This window comes from Bombus pascuorum, chromosome 9, assembly GCF_905332965.1.
Source record: "Bombus pascuorum chromosome 9, iyBomPasc1.1, whole genome shotgun sequence".
Taxonomy (NCBI): Eukaryota; Metazoa; Arthropoda; class Insecta; order Hymenoptera; family Apidae; genus Bombus; species Bombus pascuorum.
In genome coordinates, this window is record NC_083496.1 from 865,314 (window position 1) to 882,552 (window position 17,239).

The 17,239-nt window shown below is 50.5% G+C and overlaps 1 protein-coding gene across 1 annotated transcript in view; it reads left to right on the top strand.

The window, feature by feature from the left end:
- The first annotated feature begins 325 nt into the window (after positions 1 to 325).
- Positions 326 to 17,239, top strand: part of LOC132910507 (alpha-protein kinase 1-like) — a 44,943-nt gene continuing 28,029 nt past the window's right edge. The window contains exon 1 of the mRNA XM_060966266.1: positions 326 to 4,202. Within this exon, the coding sequence (XP_060822249.1) occupies positions 3,065 to 4,202 (1,138 nt within the window). The 5' untranslated portion in view covers positions 326 to 3,064. The remainder of the gene's footprint in view (positions 4,203 to 17,239) is intronic.

Genomic DNA, 17,239 nt, shown 5'->3' on the forward strand with positions numbered 1-17,239 from the left:
CCTTTGCTGCTCCAACTGCACTGCGCTATCTCTTCTCCGTGCCTCTTAGTCCTTCCCGTTTTGGTATTTGCCAAATCGGAGCCTCCTAAGAGGCTCACGATTCCCAGTTACGCGTTTGTATTTTGTTACGGGAATTACGTAAACGTAAGAAGGCTTGTATTACGGCAACGAAAAAAAACGGGCCGATTTCATTGGATTGTGAGTTTACCTTTGAGAATGACGAGGCGCGTGAACAGTAAAGCGGTAGAAGCTTGCGCACATTGTACGCGTATGGAGCAAGATTTGCGGAGCTTTCGCGACCTATGATGTAGTAGCAGTTTGTATAGGATATTCGCTGTCAAGGTATGCGGACAATCTCTGCAAATGACTTTCAAAACGCGTTGATCTAACCAAATTTTGCGCTCGAATTCCGTTTCAAAAACTTGCCCATCCGAATGGAAATTAATTTACGAAGACCGAGGCGTTCGCTGTGAAACTCCAAAGTCACGCAACTGTTCCTAAGATAGAGAGGAAAAGAGAAAGAGAGGCAGAGAGAAGAGGAGAGAGACGAAATATACACGGGTCCTCTCTAGCGAACTGTGAAGCGGTCAAGGGGGCAAAATTCGATCTTCTCTGGCAAGAGGCTTGATGGATATTTTCGTGTCGTGTCGGCTGCTAGTTGTCGACCAGATTGCTACAATTACATGGCGAGTGAATCGATTCTCAGCACCGATCGCGGATAATAGTCTGTATGTAATAGTCGCGAGATACCTTTCTAGACTCGTTCCGGACGAGCGCGGCTCGAAACGACGTTATTCGGTCGACGATTCCTTCCATTCCTCTCCGCCCCCTTACCCCGCCCCTCGCTGTTTCGACCGACCCTACACGACGATCGTTCCCAACGATTCCGGAAACATGTTCGCCATCGAGCACCGCGGGTGACTTCCGCTTGTCCCGACCGATCATCATCGATGGCTGAAACCTCGATTTGGATAGACAAGGCTACGGAGGGGAAACAAACATCCATAAAAGAAGTAAATACGAGCTGCGATCGTATCGAGGTTCGTCAAGGTCGGCCTTCGTAGAAACGAATTTCTTCCTCCACGATCCCGATTTCTTGCTTCTGTTTTCTTACCGGAGAAAATGTACGCGCGTGTACGTAGATTTTGTTATCGATGGATCGAATGGAACGGGATTGCGCTGCCATTACCGTGATCGACTGTGACAAGCACTTTGTATCGAAGTTGGAGTAATAGCGATAAAGCGATATGTATGTGGTAATAAAGGACGTTTCGCATCGTGGCAACAGTGTCCGTTCACGCGTCGATGAACGAAGCAACATCGGAGAAACTCGGATAAGAATCGGACCATACACGGACGATGCGACGTATAAAGGAAGGAAAGAGGAATAAAAAGAAAGGAAAGAAGAGAGAATGGAAGACGATGGCCAGCGAGAGAAGAACGTGGTCGAACGCGAGTTTGGAAATCGCGCTATTTGGTAAGCGGTGGTCCGCGAGTGGCGGCCGAGCGGAACTTGGATATCGGCAGTCCGGGTGGGATGAAATCACGGTGGGCCTCGTTAGGCGAGCTTTTCGTCGTGGAGGGTCAATCCCACGTTCGCAGTCAACTTGGACGAAGGAAGAAAGAGACAAAGAGGAGAAAGGAGAGAGAAGAAAGAGCCGGAAAGGAGGAAAGAGCGCTACGTACTGCGTGTCGTGGAGGAAGGAGGACGCGAGCCGAGGGAGGGACGAAGTGGCGAAAGAGGAAGAGAAAGAAAGAAGGAAGGAAGGACGAAAGGGCCGGGGTACGTTAAGGCTGGTGGAGCAGCGCCACAGGACGTTAAGTACGTCTCGTAAAAATTCCATCGAGGCAGCGTCATTTTGCCGTGTCTAAGGGGATACGGTTAGGCCTGACCGGGGGTTTGGATAGGCAGGACTAACCCTGAGGCCGCCCATGCAAGACCGACTAGGAACGTCCCATCGGCAGAGGTGGTGCACAAACCGACCAGACGTAGTAGGGGATTCGAACGATCGTGCTCCCTCCTCCGGTCGTGTTCGAGGCGGTCGAGAGCCAAGTGCCTGCCCCTGCAGGAACACCGGCCCGAGATCCCCGTCCCCGTACCATTTCGAGTCACTGGCTTGGCCTGGCCTGATAGCGAGCCACGAAATCCCGTAGCTCGTTTACCATCCACGTATTGACGTTTCGTCCGCGTCTACGGAACCGACGTTCGATATGCTCGCGTCTGACCACCGGATCATCGTACTACTCGGATCGTTGTGTGTTACGAGGCCGTGATAGTGTCGCTATCGAGACGTCCGACAGCGTTACGCGCGTGTGAAATATCGTTTCCAGCGACAGGCAACGCTCCGCGTTTGTTTCGCAGCCGACTCGTTTTCGAGTGGACTCGTTTTCGAGCGAACGACAGCAAAGTGTGAGCCGTGGACCGAACAAGACGATCGAAAGACACGATGCTCGATTGCGAAGACGGTGGTGCCTGAGTGCCTCGGGATCGGACGAATCTTCGTACGTGTCATTGGATCGCTCCGTTTTCTCGTTCGTGTCCTGGTAATCGTGCGAGAATCGATTGGAAAGGAAGATCGTTTCGACGAGGATCCAAGGATGACAGGTACGCAACGACGGACGGTACGGTGGGAGTCGTAGGAGGTTGCCGTGATGTAAGAGGGACCGTTGAAACGATGACTGAGGACGATCAGCGGGAATTACAATGACGGTGCATCGTTGAAAGCAGAAATTGCGTCGGAAAGTGGAGCGGCGGTCGCGTTGCCTCGTACGAAAAGCACATGATGACTCGTTGGATCGGAGAGGACCAGCAGCCGGTCTGAACGAGACTCTCGACGACTTGGTCGGAAAATCTAGCGCGAAAATGCGGCCAAGTGCTCGACGAAATTTCAGTGTCGATGGATTTTGAGAAACTCGCGAATGTTGTCGTTTCGCGTATGGGTGTAGCGTGTGAATCGTTGACCGTCGATTGAAACGATCCTGCGATCGTTCGTCACGTCGGCTCCTTACGTCGTTCCGAAGAATCGGCCGCACGTCACAGGGATCCGACGATCGTCCGTCAGGGATGTGCACCACGGAAATGACAGAATCGTACACTATGTCGCCGTCGACGACGGTGTCTTCCAGCGCCACGACGCCGGGCTGCCTAGGATCGCCGGCTCACCGACGGACACCTTGCCGAGCTTCTCCCGGCCGAGGCGACGTTCAGGACGACGAGGACGAGATTTCGGTGGGTTGCCCGAGTCCCTTGCCTCTCGTCGTCGTCGCTCCCAGCGCCGACGAGGACGAGAGGTTGTCCCAATCGAGGGAGGAGTACGCGGAGAGACTGAGCCCGCGAAGGAGTTACCCGAGAGATTCCGTGATCGACGACGAGGACAGTTATTCTCGCGGTGGCGATTACAGAATGTCAAACGGAAGAGGCCTGCGCACCCACGAGAGCAGCGGCGGCGATTCCGTGACTACGTTGAGAGACGAGGAAGAGGACGACGAGGACGACGAGGAAGCGAATAGCAGGACCAGCAGTAACGGTGCCTCGGCGGCCGGTGCTGCGGACGATTACTTCAAACCCTTGAAACGGCTAAAAATGGTGCAGATGCAGCACTCGGACGAGGAAGATGACAGGGATCGGGACACGAACGAACGAGGAGTAAAATCTTTCAGCATCCTGGACATTTTATCGCATCGGCCAAAGGCGAAAATCGTACGTCCGTGGGACACGGTCGAGTCGAATCTCAACCACCACCACCATCATCACCACCGTCATCATCTCCAACAGCAGCAGCAGCAGCAGCAGCAGCAACAGCCTCATCATCAGCACCATCTGCATCATCATCACAACCATTCCACGACGCCGAGGGATCTTTCTTTGATGGGTATGTCCCTGGCGTCTATGTCGGGCTCCATCAGCGAACCGCCTCTTAGCAGCTCGTCCTCCTCCGGAAGGAGCTCCGTCTCCGATTCCGGAAGCCCCGATCCACTGGGTCATCATCATCACCATAGTTTGCACCACGGTATGCACCCTGGACTGCATCATCCGGTGTTACAGCAGCAACAACAGCAGCAACAGTTCAAGAGGAAAACGTCTCAGCAACACGGCTCACAGAGCGGACATCACGGGAAAAGGACAACGGGACAGGGAAGTCCTCTGGACGCGTTGTTCCAAATGACCAGCAAAACGTTCGACGCCGGCGAGCATAGTCAAGGTGAGCATTTTCGTAACAGGCTTCGATTTTCACGCGTTGCGTAAGCTGTCGTCACCGACTGGCACACCAGCTATATCCATCTGTATCACCACTTGACGGAATTTATTCGGAAAGAGAATCGTTGAACGCGTATCGTGCACGCGGCGAAAATAGGAATTATTACGGAAGCATGATGGAGCAACTGATTACGTGTGTCGTATTTCAGTCGCGATATACGTATCGTCACGATATCTCGGTGTAACCTATGAAACAATGCCTAGCACGATTCATTCGCACATGCAAATTCCGCGTCGAGCCAACGACTCTTAATAGAATCGAATGGACGGTTTCTTTATTAATGGTGGAAGCCCGCTTTTGTGTTCCCATCGTGGCATCATCGATGAATGCGGACCTTAATTTTGATGGATGTTCTCGCCGAACCTCGATAACCGCCGTACGTTCGCTTCTTTCGTTTCTTTCGCCGATACCACCGACGATACTTTGCTATTATTATCGTTTCCTACGACGCGACCAATCGAATCCTCTTCGCCTCGTAACCCACGAATTCGCTCTCTTACCCCCTTCTCATCCGCAAACATCCGCTATTATCGAAAATATTAATCACCCATGGTCGTCTCGAACGAACGTGCGTTCCGGCACAATGCGTTCGTCCCGGAACCACCGGAACACGGTTGATCTTCGTACGACGCGAATACTCGATCTGTTCGTCACCCGTCGTCTCTGACAATGCGCTCGCGATATAAATCCTTCGTATTGTTCGACGAAGGATTGGAACGTTGGAACGACGAAATATATTCGCTCGTCGAAAGATGGTCGATGCGGGCGGAGCAAGTCTTAGATAATAGATAGACGAGATTTGTTTGTTTCGCGAGCGAGCGAATATCGAACGATTAGAGCGAGTATGTAAGTAGTTTAGACGAAGCTGGTGGACGCACCGCTTCGTTGGATAGGCTGTTACGGTATTTAGAGACGAGAGAAAAGCGCGCACACGAGCGTCGTCGAGCACATACCAAGTGCTACTTTCCAGAAGCAGGCTTCTGCGAACGCTACTAATATTAGTAGCTGCTCTTACCGTCTGTTGCAAGATGCGTCGTAATTGAACGACGATGACATTTTTCACCGTGGCTTGGATTTTACGCGTTGGCTCGTACTCGAAACGAAACGGTAGTCGATATCGTTGGTGTTGGGCTTGTTTCGCGCGTCGATTCCCGGAGACGCGGAAGTATTAATCTTGAGACGACCAGTTGACGGCCACGATTGATAGTACACGAGGGACAGGCTGGACGATGGTACGCATCGTGTGCGAACCTCGTGCACCATTGACGATATCGGACGTTGCGTATTCCGTATCTCGCTAAAGGGAAACGGATTGATTCATGAGTCATCTTGGATCGTTAACCTCGAATAGACGCGGCTAAACCTGGAATTGTACACGTTTGTCTTGCGAGTTGGAACGATTTCCCCATGAATGAGTTTGTTTTGGATCCCCTTTGTCGGCGTAGGTTTAAAGGGAGCGCGAGTATCGACGAAAAACGATGGGCTGTAAAAGTTGTACCATCGTCCGATCGTCGGAACATCCGATCCAGGCACTCGAGGTCCTAATGGAATTGTAATTTCATCGAAGATGCAATAAACACGAGAGTCTTGCTCCGAAAGAAATATCTTGGGAAATCTACAACGCAAACAGAGAAACTGTGCGGCGTCCTGTGCTGTAATCTTTCCGTAATCCAATTACCTGCAGCAACAAAGCCATCCGACATGGAAGCGTAGATGCGCAAACACGTGCCCTTTTCCCAGCCCTTTTTTGTTTCGGAGACGTCGGATCGTAAAACCCAGTTTTCCGTAACCCAGGCCGAGACCTACGGTGCCTCGCAGATTGAACTTGGCATCGTCGGCGGGATTAAAATCGTCGAAACGGACGGAGAAACTCGCAATAATCATCGTAAAATTAAGGGTTTTATGAAACGAAAAATTACGGACGGAAGCCACCCTTTCCGTGGACCTTGAAATCTCTCCAAGTCCCTTCGAACGACCATCCTCGTAATCGTCCATTGTTTGCCATGGCCTCGGCAAATTGTTTTACAACGCCGTTGGCTTATGCTACGCGTTGCCGCCGTGTTTGCACGAGAAAAGGAAACGATCTTTTTTTTCTCGAAAGCCTGGTCACGTAAACAAGCAGCTTGCTGTTCGGGGGTGGCCTAAAGCGGATTTCCAAGCGCTTCTCCAGAAACTCTTATCGCAGCTGCCATAAGAGAGAACCGATTCTCCCAGATACGTGGCCGAACGTTGCATTGTTTCGTATCCTTGAAACGCAGCCTACGTATATCTTGCCTCTGTCGGTCAGGACGCAGCGCACCGCGTTAATGAAAGAAAACGCGAGACGTCGATTCGGTTGTTCGTTTCCCTGCACTTTCGTAAGAATAGGAGAAACGCGCGTATCGCGATAAACGAGAGCGGTAGGTAGAAGCAGACGGCCGATATCCTTGGAGATTTCAATATTCCTTGACACGTTGGTGGCGCGTTAATGACAAGGAAACGATGCCGCGTCCTTAGACAGCCGGATTGTTCGGGCATCAAGACGTCGTTCATCATTTTCATGCCGCACTTCCGTTCCTCTCGACCAATTACCCCGTGCGTACGGTGGCGGTAGTACCGGTGGCGTAGGAAGAAAAAATTTCACGACGAACGCCGCCCGATATAGTCGGGTTTAAAAGGGAAGAGGAAGAGGAGAGAAAAAAGAGCAGCAGAAGAAGAAATAAAAGGGAGAGCCCGTTCCCTGACGAAAGGACAGTTTGGCATTACGTTCGAGGGGCGCGTAAGAGGCACGTATTATCCCATAAGCCGTAAGACGACCAGACGTGGATGGTCGCGCGCACACGGACACCATAGCTCGTTACACGTTTCGGTCGGGGTCTGGCCTCGTTCATCCGTGTGTGTCCCTGGCAGGACCAGTACGTAATTTTAGGCCCACCTATACACCGGCGATCTCTACACGAGTAATTTATTATGTGGCGCGGCGAGAGCATATGTCTCATTTGCATATAGCGTGATACAGAAAACGCGAGCCGGTACTTCCGACGGCGGCGGCGGCGGCGGCGATCGCGGCGGCCAATATGCGAAACATTTCAACAAAGAGATATCGTCGTCGCGTCTTTTACGTCGTATACGATACCACCGCGATCGAGTCGATGCGTTTCGTATCGGCCCGTATCGATAGCGACGTGAAAAGATTGAAAGGAACGAAAGTTTTCTAAATCTTGGGACTTTTGTATTCGAATTTTTCTAACATCTCACAGTCGCGAGTTGATGTTGGAGAAGAAGAGAAAGGAATTGCTCCAGAGTCGAATCGTCTGAAATACCGCGCTTCGATCGCTAGTGTCGGTATCGGCACGTAAGAGAATACCGACACCGTGTGAGAAATATGCATCGGCTATGATTGATTCTCGTGAGAAGGTTAATTTATCTAGAAATCTCGTAATCCAACGATGCTTCGATAACGAAGGAATCGCTCTTTAACGAAGACTCGTTGGGAATCGCAGATTTACGCCGCCGGGAGTATGGTGTGGGTTTTATCAATTTTATATTTCGTCCGAAATGCCACTTTTTAACGGCGCGCAAGGGCGTCTTTGGATCGCGCTGGAGGAGAGAAAGGCGGCAAAGTAGAAGGGGAACGGTTCGCCTCGGGCAACGTGGTATAAAAGCCGGTGCGCCTTCGCTTTACGCAATTTATGATACGTTCTTTAAAAGGGCTAACATTAGGCAAAGAGGCAACAGCTACAGGGGCCATTACGAGGTTCCGTGATTGGCCGCACGCGTATTGAAAACTAGCCGAAATTAATCAAACTCGGTCATCTTTCACGACAAATTATTTTATCCGTGTTGTTTAAAAGAAAAACCAACTTATTAATACCGTAGAGAGATCGTGTTTAATACGCGCGCGTACATACAAGTATTTTCCAAAATATCGACGAATATAACGTAATATAAGGTATCTCCGATTTCGCGAAACTACAACCGTACGTACCGCGTCTTGTCGATTTCTCACGTGCCGTACCGGGCTCCCGATGGAATTCGATCATCTCCATTATCCCATAGGCTGGTGGCGAGTCTGCTGGGGGTTTGATCGTCGGCGCGAGATCGTCCGTGGAAGGTTTTTGCGGGTGAACACGACGCGATTCGTCCCCTTCTTTACCCCGTACCACCCGGAATACGCATAAAACGCGTTGTTCACACGAGAGCCGATCGGAGGCATTGAGCGCGGCAGTCAGGCAGGCCGGTCGAGGTTGCCTTCTCGGAGAGAAGCCCGCTTGCGGTCTCGGGACCAGAATTACAAATGATATCGAATCGAATCGCTCGTAATATTATTCGATACGTGTTCCATTACTGGCGAAGTCTGAGCTTCAGGGATTCAAATTAGATTACCGCCGGGTTAGGTATTCGCGATCGTACGTATCTGCCGCGTTCTGCTACGTTCCACGCGTACCAACGCATCTCTCGATATCCATAGAAATTTATACGTACGTACGTTCCAACGTATTTTCGTAGAGGCGTATGGGTGAGCCATTGGCGCGTGTATGGGATCGAACACATCGACGAAATAAGAGAAGAACCGAAGGAACAGAGAGACGCGGTCAGCGAGGCCCGAGGCCCCTACAACACGGTAGCCTCACGTATCCGCAATTTACTTCTGATTATTATGCTCTCTATACTTACGCGGCGTTCTTATCTCGCCCTCTCCCTCTCTCTCTCTCTCTCCTTCTCTCTTCTCTCTCTATCTTCGTCCCCTTCGTTTTCCCTCGATCCAGACGCGTCCTTCCTTTCTCTCTGGCTGTTTGTTGTTCTTCGTCCGTCCCGCGCGGTAAGCTTGGACGCTGCCCTGTACGGGAATCGAGGCAGGTATCGATTTACGACGGTACCCAGTCGTTAGATTCTCGACGATATATGCCCTCGTCATGCTTGGGCCACTCTGTCTGTCCGCTTGGAACCCCTCGCTTTCGTTCGTATAGCCCACTTCATGTACCTCGCCTTATCAGCGATCGGCCGAACCGTTTACGCGACTTCGATAAAATTTGCTTTCCGGAACATGAGGTGGTCTTCGGTTGGAGAAAGAGTCGGGTAAGAGCGACCTTACGTTCTCATCGGCCGCTGTACGGGCCAAGTAGATCGTTGCAGCTGCATTGTCGAAACTATGGGTCAATTATCGGCAACGCTACCGTACGTAAGCTGATTCCGGAAGCTGACTTCTTCCGATCGTATCTCCGGGTACAAAGTATACCCCGGTACGCCTCATTACGTGTCGACAAGCGTTTCTTTCGGATCGATCCGTTTTATTACAAATTATACACGTTGAGGTTGACTGATAGACGAACGAGTGGATGAATTTTTAATAGAAAAATATATTGAAACAAGTATAGGTATAGTGTAATCCAGATTCTCACTCTCTCGGTGTTACGATACGATAGAATGTGACAGGGAGCAGGTTCGTGCGTTTATAGCAAAGGACATTACCAAAAAGGTTAACCTTGGTGCGTAGCTCTAGCCGAAGGCAACAAGAAACAGCAATAGAGATCTACTTATAGCTATTTTGTTTCTAGACCTTGTAACCCAAAACAACGTTCGTATTCGAGGGCGCAATAATACGGTCCTCTTCTTGTCTCTAATTTCTTGCTTCACTAAATTCTATTTTCTTCGTAACAGCGGTGTCAGAAGAAAAGATGTAAAACTTTCCTTGAAGTAATTGCTTCAACGATACAAAATTGCGATTTCGAAAAATTTACCTCTCGGTCGTCCGTGGACGATCACCCTGTACACACGTCGCGCACCTTTCGATTCCTTGCAGAATCTTCGTCATTTTTCCGGCCCAACTCGTAAAGCGTTGACAGAACGTCATACCATTTACATTTTGTCGCTGCGTCCTGTTTATTACCAACCTAACCACCTCTCAAGTATCCTTTTACGTGCATCTTCTCGCTATAAAAAAATATATTATATATCGCGATAAAATAATAGAATTAAAAGGAAAGGAGAAAGAAAAAAGAGCAGAAGGGAGAAACTGCGTAAGAGTGGAGTAGTTTTCCTGGATAAAAAGTAGGCATCGCTGGGAAAGGAAGCAGGCGTTCGCTTTCGTTTAATAAGCGGCGTTAGACCGACGCCGATTCGGCTGGTTTAACGCACAAACGAGGAATCGATCGGCAAATTGTATCTGTCCGTCCGGTGTGCAACGATCCCCGGTCCGGTTTGCGTGTTTTTATCGGTTACCTGCTTCGGCTCGCGCGATCGTTTCGCGTTTTCGTGTTTACCTCAAATTACCGCCCGCCCGGAGTGGATTTTTTCGTTTTCTCGCGCGCGCGTCGTCCGTCGAACGTTGGAAGCGTTCCCTCGTTCGCGGAACACGCATATAACACTCGAGGCGGCTTTTTACCCCGTCTGCTTGACTCGAACGATCTAACGATTTCTACGCGCGACAGCCCGCAAAATCGACCGCACCGCCGTGCATCGTAAACAGGTCGCATCTCGCGCTGGCTCGGATTTTCTCGTTTTTTGCTGCCGAACCCAGTTCGCGGGACAATCGAGCGTAACGACTACGACGGGCTTCTAACCTGCGAGCTGCGTATCGAACAGCGCATCGAACAGCGCGAACAAAAGATACCACGTTGTCGGGTAACGATCGGAGTAGTGTATAACAGGTTTGTCGGGAACCTCGAACGAGGAAGCAGCAGCTCCGAACCCTCTCGATGAAAACGCGCTCGTGTTGCTCTAGTTTGCGGTGAACGAGCGGTCTAGTATTTTGTTAATCGTTTTCCCGATAGCGTCGATAGCGGTAGCACCGATTGTGACGAAATTAGCCACGAAGCAGTAGGATATCCAAGACTCGGAGCTCGAGAAAGATAATCGGCAATGGTAAACAAATTTTATGGTGTACGATAGCAATGCCGATTCGTAATAGAGTCACGAGAATCGTGTAATACCCAAAGTAACCGCTGTATATATTTATATATTATGGTAGAAACATTTTTACAAGAGATGAAAAATTGTCTGTATCGCGTCTACTCTCCTCCCGTACAACGATCCGATATTACGTGCGATTCTGTAGTTGAAAGAAGTTAATTAGTTAGTAGTTCGTTACGTACACCGTACACTGTACGCTTTGTCTGTTAATCTCGCGATTGTACGATCTTCGTTGTAGAGTCGATGGATGGTTAACCAAGCGGTCTTTCGGTTATCAATTACACGTCAATTAGTCTAGCTCCCCTTTTTCCAGCGCGTCTGTTTACCATCCGCGCGTTCTGATTGGCACGCGTCCGCGTAGCCGCTCGTTGCAACGACAAACGATCATGCTGGTAATTAAGCGAAGCACCGACGTCGCTCTCGCCGCGTAACATAGTCGCGGCTGAAATTATCAGTCATAATAACGGGGCTGACCGTGTCTCGCGATTAACATAGAGCCGGACGAAGCGATGAAAATATTTACGCGGCGTGGACGATTCTATAATTAAACGTGGCACCTACGCGTAGTCGAGCCTATTTATCCTTGGTCCCGTTAGCGCCATTTCACCGATAACGCTTGCGCAATTCCTCAGATTCGACGGGTTAACCTCGTGCGATTCTCGGAGGCTCGATCACGGCAAATACGTCGTGGTTTTATTTTCCCAATCGGTACAAGTACCCGTTAGCCGCGTTAAAGGAATACTCGAGTTTTTGGATCCTGCGGAGGTGAAAGGGAGGAAAGGGTTGGAAGAATAGTGCCGCGCGCTTGTGTGGTCCTTTGCACAGTCTTGCGCAGTCTTGTTTACCCTGTTTCGACCAAGTACAGAGACATCGACGTATTTTTATGGATCGTGGTTGAAGCTACCCAACGTACGCTTCTTACGGAGGTGTGGTCTTTGGTGCTGTTACTTCGTGGCGAAGAAAGCCGCTACGCAAAGCTTCTCTAACCGTCCGAACCGTACGAACGTTTGACAACGCAGGTTACCTCTCGTACGGGCGAAATTTCTACCAATTTTTTCTATCTATTCTGTAAATCTATCGTTTACGGGAATAGGAAGGGTATATTGGTAAATTTGAGAAACTGTCAAAGTGAAATTATACGACTGATCGTAGACGAATAGAAATTTGCGAAAGGACCATGGAAAGATGGTTGGACGATATCGATGCGATTCTTATACAACGTTGCTTGTCAAAGCTAACACCCACGAGTCTCTTTTCGCTTCGTTTAGCTAGTCGAAACGCAGTCGAGTCGTGGAGGACCGTGCGATCGGTGCTCGAACCTGTCGTGCGTTTTCTTTTCCAAGCGACCAAGGAGACACGCGTATTAGTCACGTTAAAGGGCCACTCGAGTTTCCGGATCCTCGAAGTTAAATAAGGAGGAAAGAGAGAGGACCGGGGAGAGGTAGAAAGAAAAAGAAGACGGAGGGAAGATAAAAAGGAGGGTGGGTCGTTCGTTTCGAGTTGTTGTGACAGTTTGCCGAACAAACAAAACACCAGCCGCCCACCCCACCCCCTCTTGGGCGAGAAGGAAAGAGAGAGACTCCGGATGCCGGCAGAACTTTTTACTCGACAAGCAGGCACCCCCGCTGCGTTAAGTGACCATTCGGTTTTCGAACAAGTGTGTGCTGTCTTTTCGAAGACACCCGACTCTTCTCATGCGCTCTGACACGCTGATTCTTACAGCCTCTAACCGAAAACGGGAGTCCTGTTGCGCGTTATCTCGCGTTTTTCTTTTACGTCGAGGCCTGCCATCGAGTTACGTAAGTCGAGAAACGTTTTAGAGAGGGAAAATCCTCGTTGACCCAGATACGTTCGTCGTCGTATCGAGAGGACGATCGCAAAACGATTCTCGTTTGTATACTTTCGTAAGATTGGTCGAACGAGACTCCGAAAGAAGTGGGTACTTATTTCGAGAAACATTGTAGAACAAGAATGAAAGAATTGAAGGATACGCGAGTGAACAACGTGGAGGGTACTCCTTTGCTTGGCCTTTTTCTGCATCTTGGCTTGGTATATATTTTTCTTTCGCAGAGCTCCGTAAAAAGGGATAAAGAAACACATGGTGCGGAAATCTTGGGGCGGCAATAAGCAAGTAAAATCGTGGCACCAGGCGCAATTGCCGCGGACAGATGGCACGGTAGCTGAGAAATAACGGCGGTTTCGATTCATTTCGTGTATACATACACAGTCGGCGGGTGCTGTCCGCTCTAATCGAGGCAAGCAGAGTATACGCAGCAGCGAGTGCGACCTATTAATGCACGCAAGAAGGCTGCGATCGGCTCAGCTGGAAATTATGACGCTGTCGCGGTTCGTGCAACTTCGTATTACAGGGTAACTGTCGTGCTAGCCAAATGACCGGGTACGAAGTTGTAATAAAACGTCACGGCCGGTCAAATTGGACGTAAAGCGATGTTAATGATATCATTTTAGCCCGAGGGAAAGGGTGAAGCCCCCGCACGTACGGAAACTCGGTGTGTCCCTCGTTGAAAATTAAAAGAATTTCCCTCTTACCCTCTTGTATCGAGGACTCTTTAAATTTCGTTTTAAACGTTTCGATTGTTGGACGGGTGCACGAACTTTCAACATCCTGCGATGTCTTCACAGACGTAGCAAACGTACAATTACGCGACGTTCTTCCGTCGACTGCTTACGTTATCTGCTTCTGAAATACGTACGACGCGTACGATCCTTCGTATTTCTGTTTCCTTTCGAAAGCAATAAATTACGATTCAATTACATATTTCTGTCATACCTCGGAGTGTTCGTGGCTCGACGTTATTTAACGCTACGATGCATCGTCGTCCAACACATTTTCGAGAAAATTTGTTGGAATCTACCATCGCCGGGGGACTGCTACCGAGCGAAAGCCGAATCTCCTTCAAATTCCGGAGGAACGTGATTCACCGGTGCGTTATGTTTGAGCAATTTCATTAGGGGAAAGGGTAGCGGGGAGAGGAGCGAGGGGCGAAGGGCGAGGGAAGGGGGCCGCGTAATCTCGGTGCGTTCCTCCGGACAAGATTTCCTCCGATAACTCAGCGAAATTAGCGGGGAAGCGGTGTGCAAGTTGGACGCTATTGCGGCCGAATAATTCTCAATTAGTCGGCGGAGATCGCGACTCGCTAAGTCGTATTTATGCCAGTCGTTGGATGCTCGTCCAGCCCCGGCCGCCTTCGGCTTTATATTACGCCGTGCCGGGAGATTTATGCGATCGATCCGTCTCAGTTTGCTCGTGGATCCCCGCGTCCAATAATCACTCCGACCCGTTTCCCCGCCGTCTACCGTCCCTCGTGTAGTTGCCTGCTTCTCAGTCGTCTCGCACGTCGTGGCTCGGCCGCAAAACTGCGAGACGCGTGCCCGAGGAAAATCGCTCCCGTGGCGACGCGACGACACGATCCGCGCTGAGGGATTTCGTGGCGTGCGTGCGGGTGGGGGACGATCATCGACGACCCTCCAACAACGACAAATAGAAATAAATTTCACACGGATCACGCGACGAACGACGTTTCGATTCGCTCGATTTTTATTGAGCTCTCGCCGGCTTTATTGCCTGTTTTCGCCGGTTGATCCTGCCCATTCGTTTCCTTGAGTCGTCTCGGTGGAAGTTGTCGGGCGAGAGAGTCGAGGACGCGGGCTTGTACGAGGGAATAAAGCACCGCGTAATTTCGTTTTATTCTTCGAACTCGCAAGGTGATACCTCTGGTTACGCGCGCACGTCCTACCACCCTCGTGCGCTCCACGTTGAAAGAAATTCTCCGCGTCTTGTAGGCAGACAAGGCCACGCGTCGAAGCGAACGTGGAATGGGCAGCGTGTAAATCTTTTCACGAGCACTCACGTGGCCAACGAACACTCGTATTCCTCTCGGTGCACCGAGGTCGTTTGATCGCTCTATCGACGCACGACGCGCGTGTGCACGCGTCGAATGTAAAATTGGAATTTAATACGGCCATCGTCCGGAATCGTCGGCTCTGTTCGGTATCGCGGCCCCGTTGTCCTCCGCCGGGGAGAAAGAGAGGCGGCGGAGTTCGCGCCGAGCCGCGGACGAAGAAGCGAGCGAGGAAGGACGAACGTTGCGAAGGCTTCTATAATAGGTTTTACGGCCCGGGGACGACGGGGCAACCACCGTTGAAATTGATTTTCGCGTGTCACGTATTTTTCGACAGGGGCGAGAGCTGATTGTCAGAGATGGCGAGATGCTGCCCGCAGCAGCGGCTCCTTTTTGCCTCTCTGCTTCGTGTGGTGCGCTCTCTCTGGGCCGTCGGGCTGGTAGCCGTGCAGCGTGTACGAACGAAAAAGCCGGTCCGGCTGCCGGGGAACACCGCAGAACGGCGACGAACACCGAGCTGAAACGGAAAGAGCGTAAAGGGAGATGGAAAAGAGAAGAGTTGGAAACGGCTGCGAAACGCGGCGAGCGGACACGAACTGAGACGAAAAGAGGAAAAAGGGCGGAAGGGAGGGAGGGAGAAAGGGAGGAAGAGAAAGAACGACGACGTAGAATAGAGCCATAAAAGCCTTTTAGAAGACTCGCGTCGAACCACCGCGTGCTCTCTCGCGCTCGTCTGTGCTCGCCTGTGCTCGCCTGTGCTCGCTGGGCCCTTCTTCGTTGTTTCGAATTCGAGACTTCCGTTCGAGAACCTTCCTCGTCCCCGTTCGCCGTTGATGTTCCGATGCTTGTTAGATAGCCCGTCCGAACAGACGGTCCGAGGGGCAACGAGAGGCGAGACGCGACAGAATGAAGACGTGAAGCGGTCGTGAAATTGGCCACCGAACGCATCGATTTCGAGGAAACCATCCTTTCGGCTCAAATACGCCTATTCTAATGTAATTAGGCCCCCGGTGAATTGGCGTTGCTTCGTGCTTCTCCTTTTTTCCTCTCCTTTTTTCTCTCCCTTTTTCTCTCCTTTCTTCTCCTTTTTCCTCCATTCTCTCTCCTGTCCCTTCCTCTTGCTTCCTTTCCTCCCACTCCCCTCTCAGACCGCTACTCTCCTCTCACGTTTTCTTCATTCTGTTTCTTCCCCCACCTTTTTCTACCTTCTGTTTCTCGTTTTATTTTCGTTTCGCATGCAAATCGCACGGCACTCGGCGGACGTTCGCGGTGCGCCTTCCACGAAACTTTACGGTCGTGCTAATTCCTCACCGTGCGGAGGTGCTAAGTGAAACAAAACCCAGGGTCGCCTCGAATCGCCAAAGAAACGCGGTTTTTTTTTCGCCTGCGTATCGACCAACGGCGTATGCAAACGATCCTATCTCGACCGGGATCGAACGACTTCCGGCCCGGCCATAATTTCGGCTGCACGGCAACGAGACCGCCAAGATCTACGGCGTATTAGCGTCTATTGTTGATTCTTCGATGCCGTGCGCTTCGCAATCGCTTACTTTTTATCAACGGATAGCGAAAGAAAAGAAATGGGTGACGGTACTCTCGTTCCCTTCCTCGATCCACTCCCTAGACTGTTTAGCGAAACGAGGTTGCTCCTGTATAATTAACCGTTGCGCTTATCAGAAATTCATCGTACAGGCCTTCTTATAATTCGCTATTTCCTTGGAAAGTTCCGTGCAATGAAAACGGCAGGCGTATTAACCGAATCTCATGAATAATACACGCTATTTCACACTCGCGACCAAGCTTAACCTTTTTAAATAGTAGCTACTATCTTGGACAAGTTGTTCGTCGCTCGAGATATAATTCACGAAGCAAACGATGTCACAGCGTCGCCGCAAAGGCGATAGACGTGCCGCTGTAAATCGCGTAAATAGAATGTCGTCGTCTGAAAGCACGTGTCCGGTCGAGCTGGACGCAATTTCGTTGCAATTTTGCTTCGTTGAACGCGTTCGAGTTCCACTGAAAAGCTCTTTCCTTGCGTGAAAACCAATTACGTTTATCGATACGCTCGTTTCTTTATGCCTGTAACGCGGTGTTATTTATCGTGTTCGTAGCTAGGCAGCAACGTCTCGTAGCTCGTGCTCCAAACTATAAAGTATGCCTCTTGAAAGTCTGAATCTTGCGCGCGTCTGTTCGCGCCACAACGATATTTCTACATTCTAAGCCACG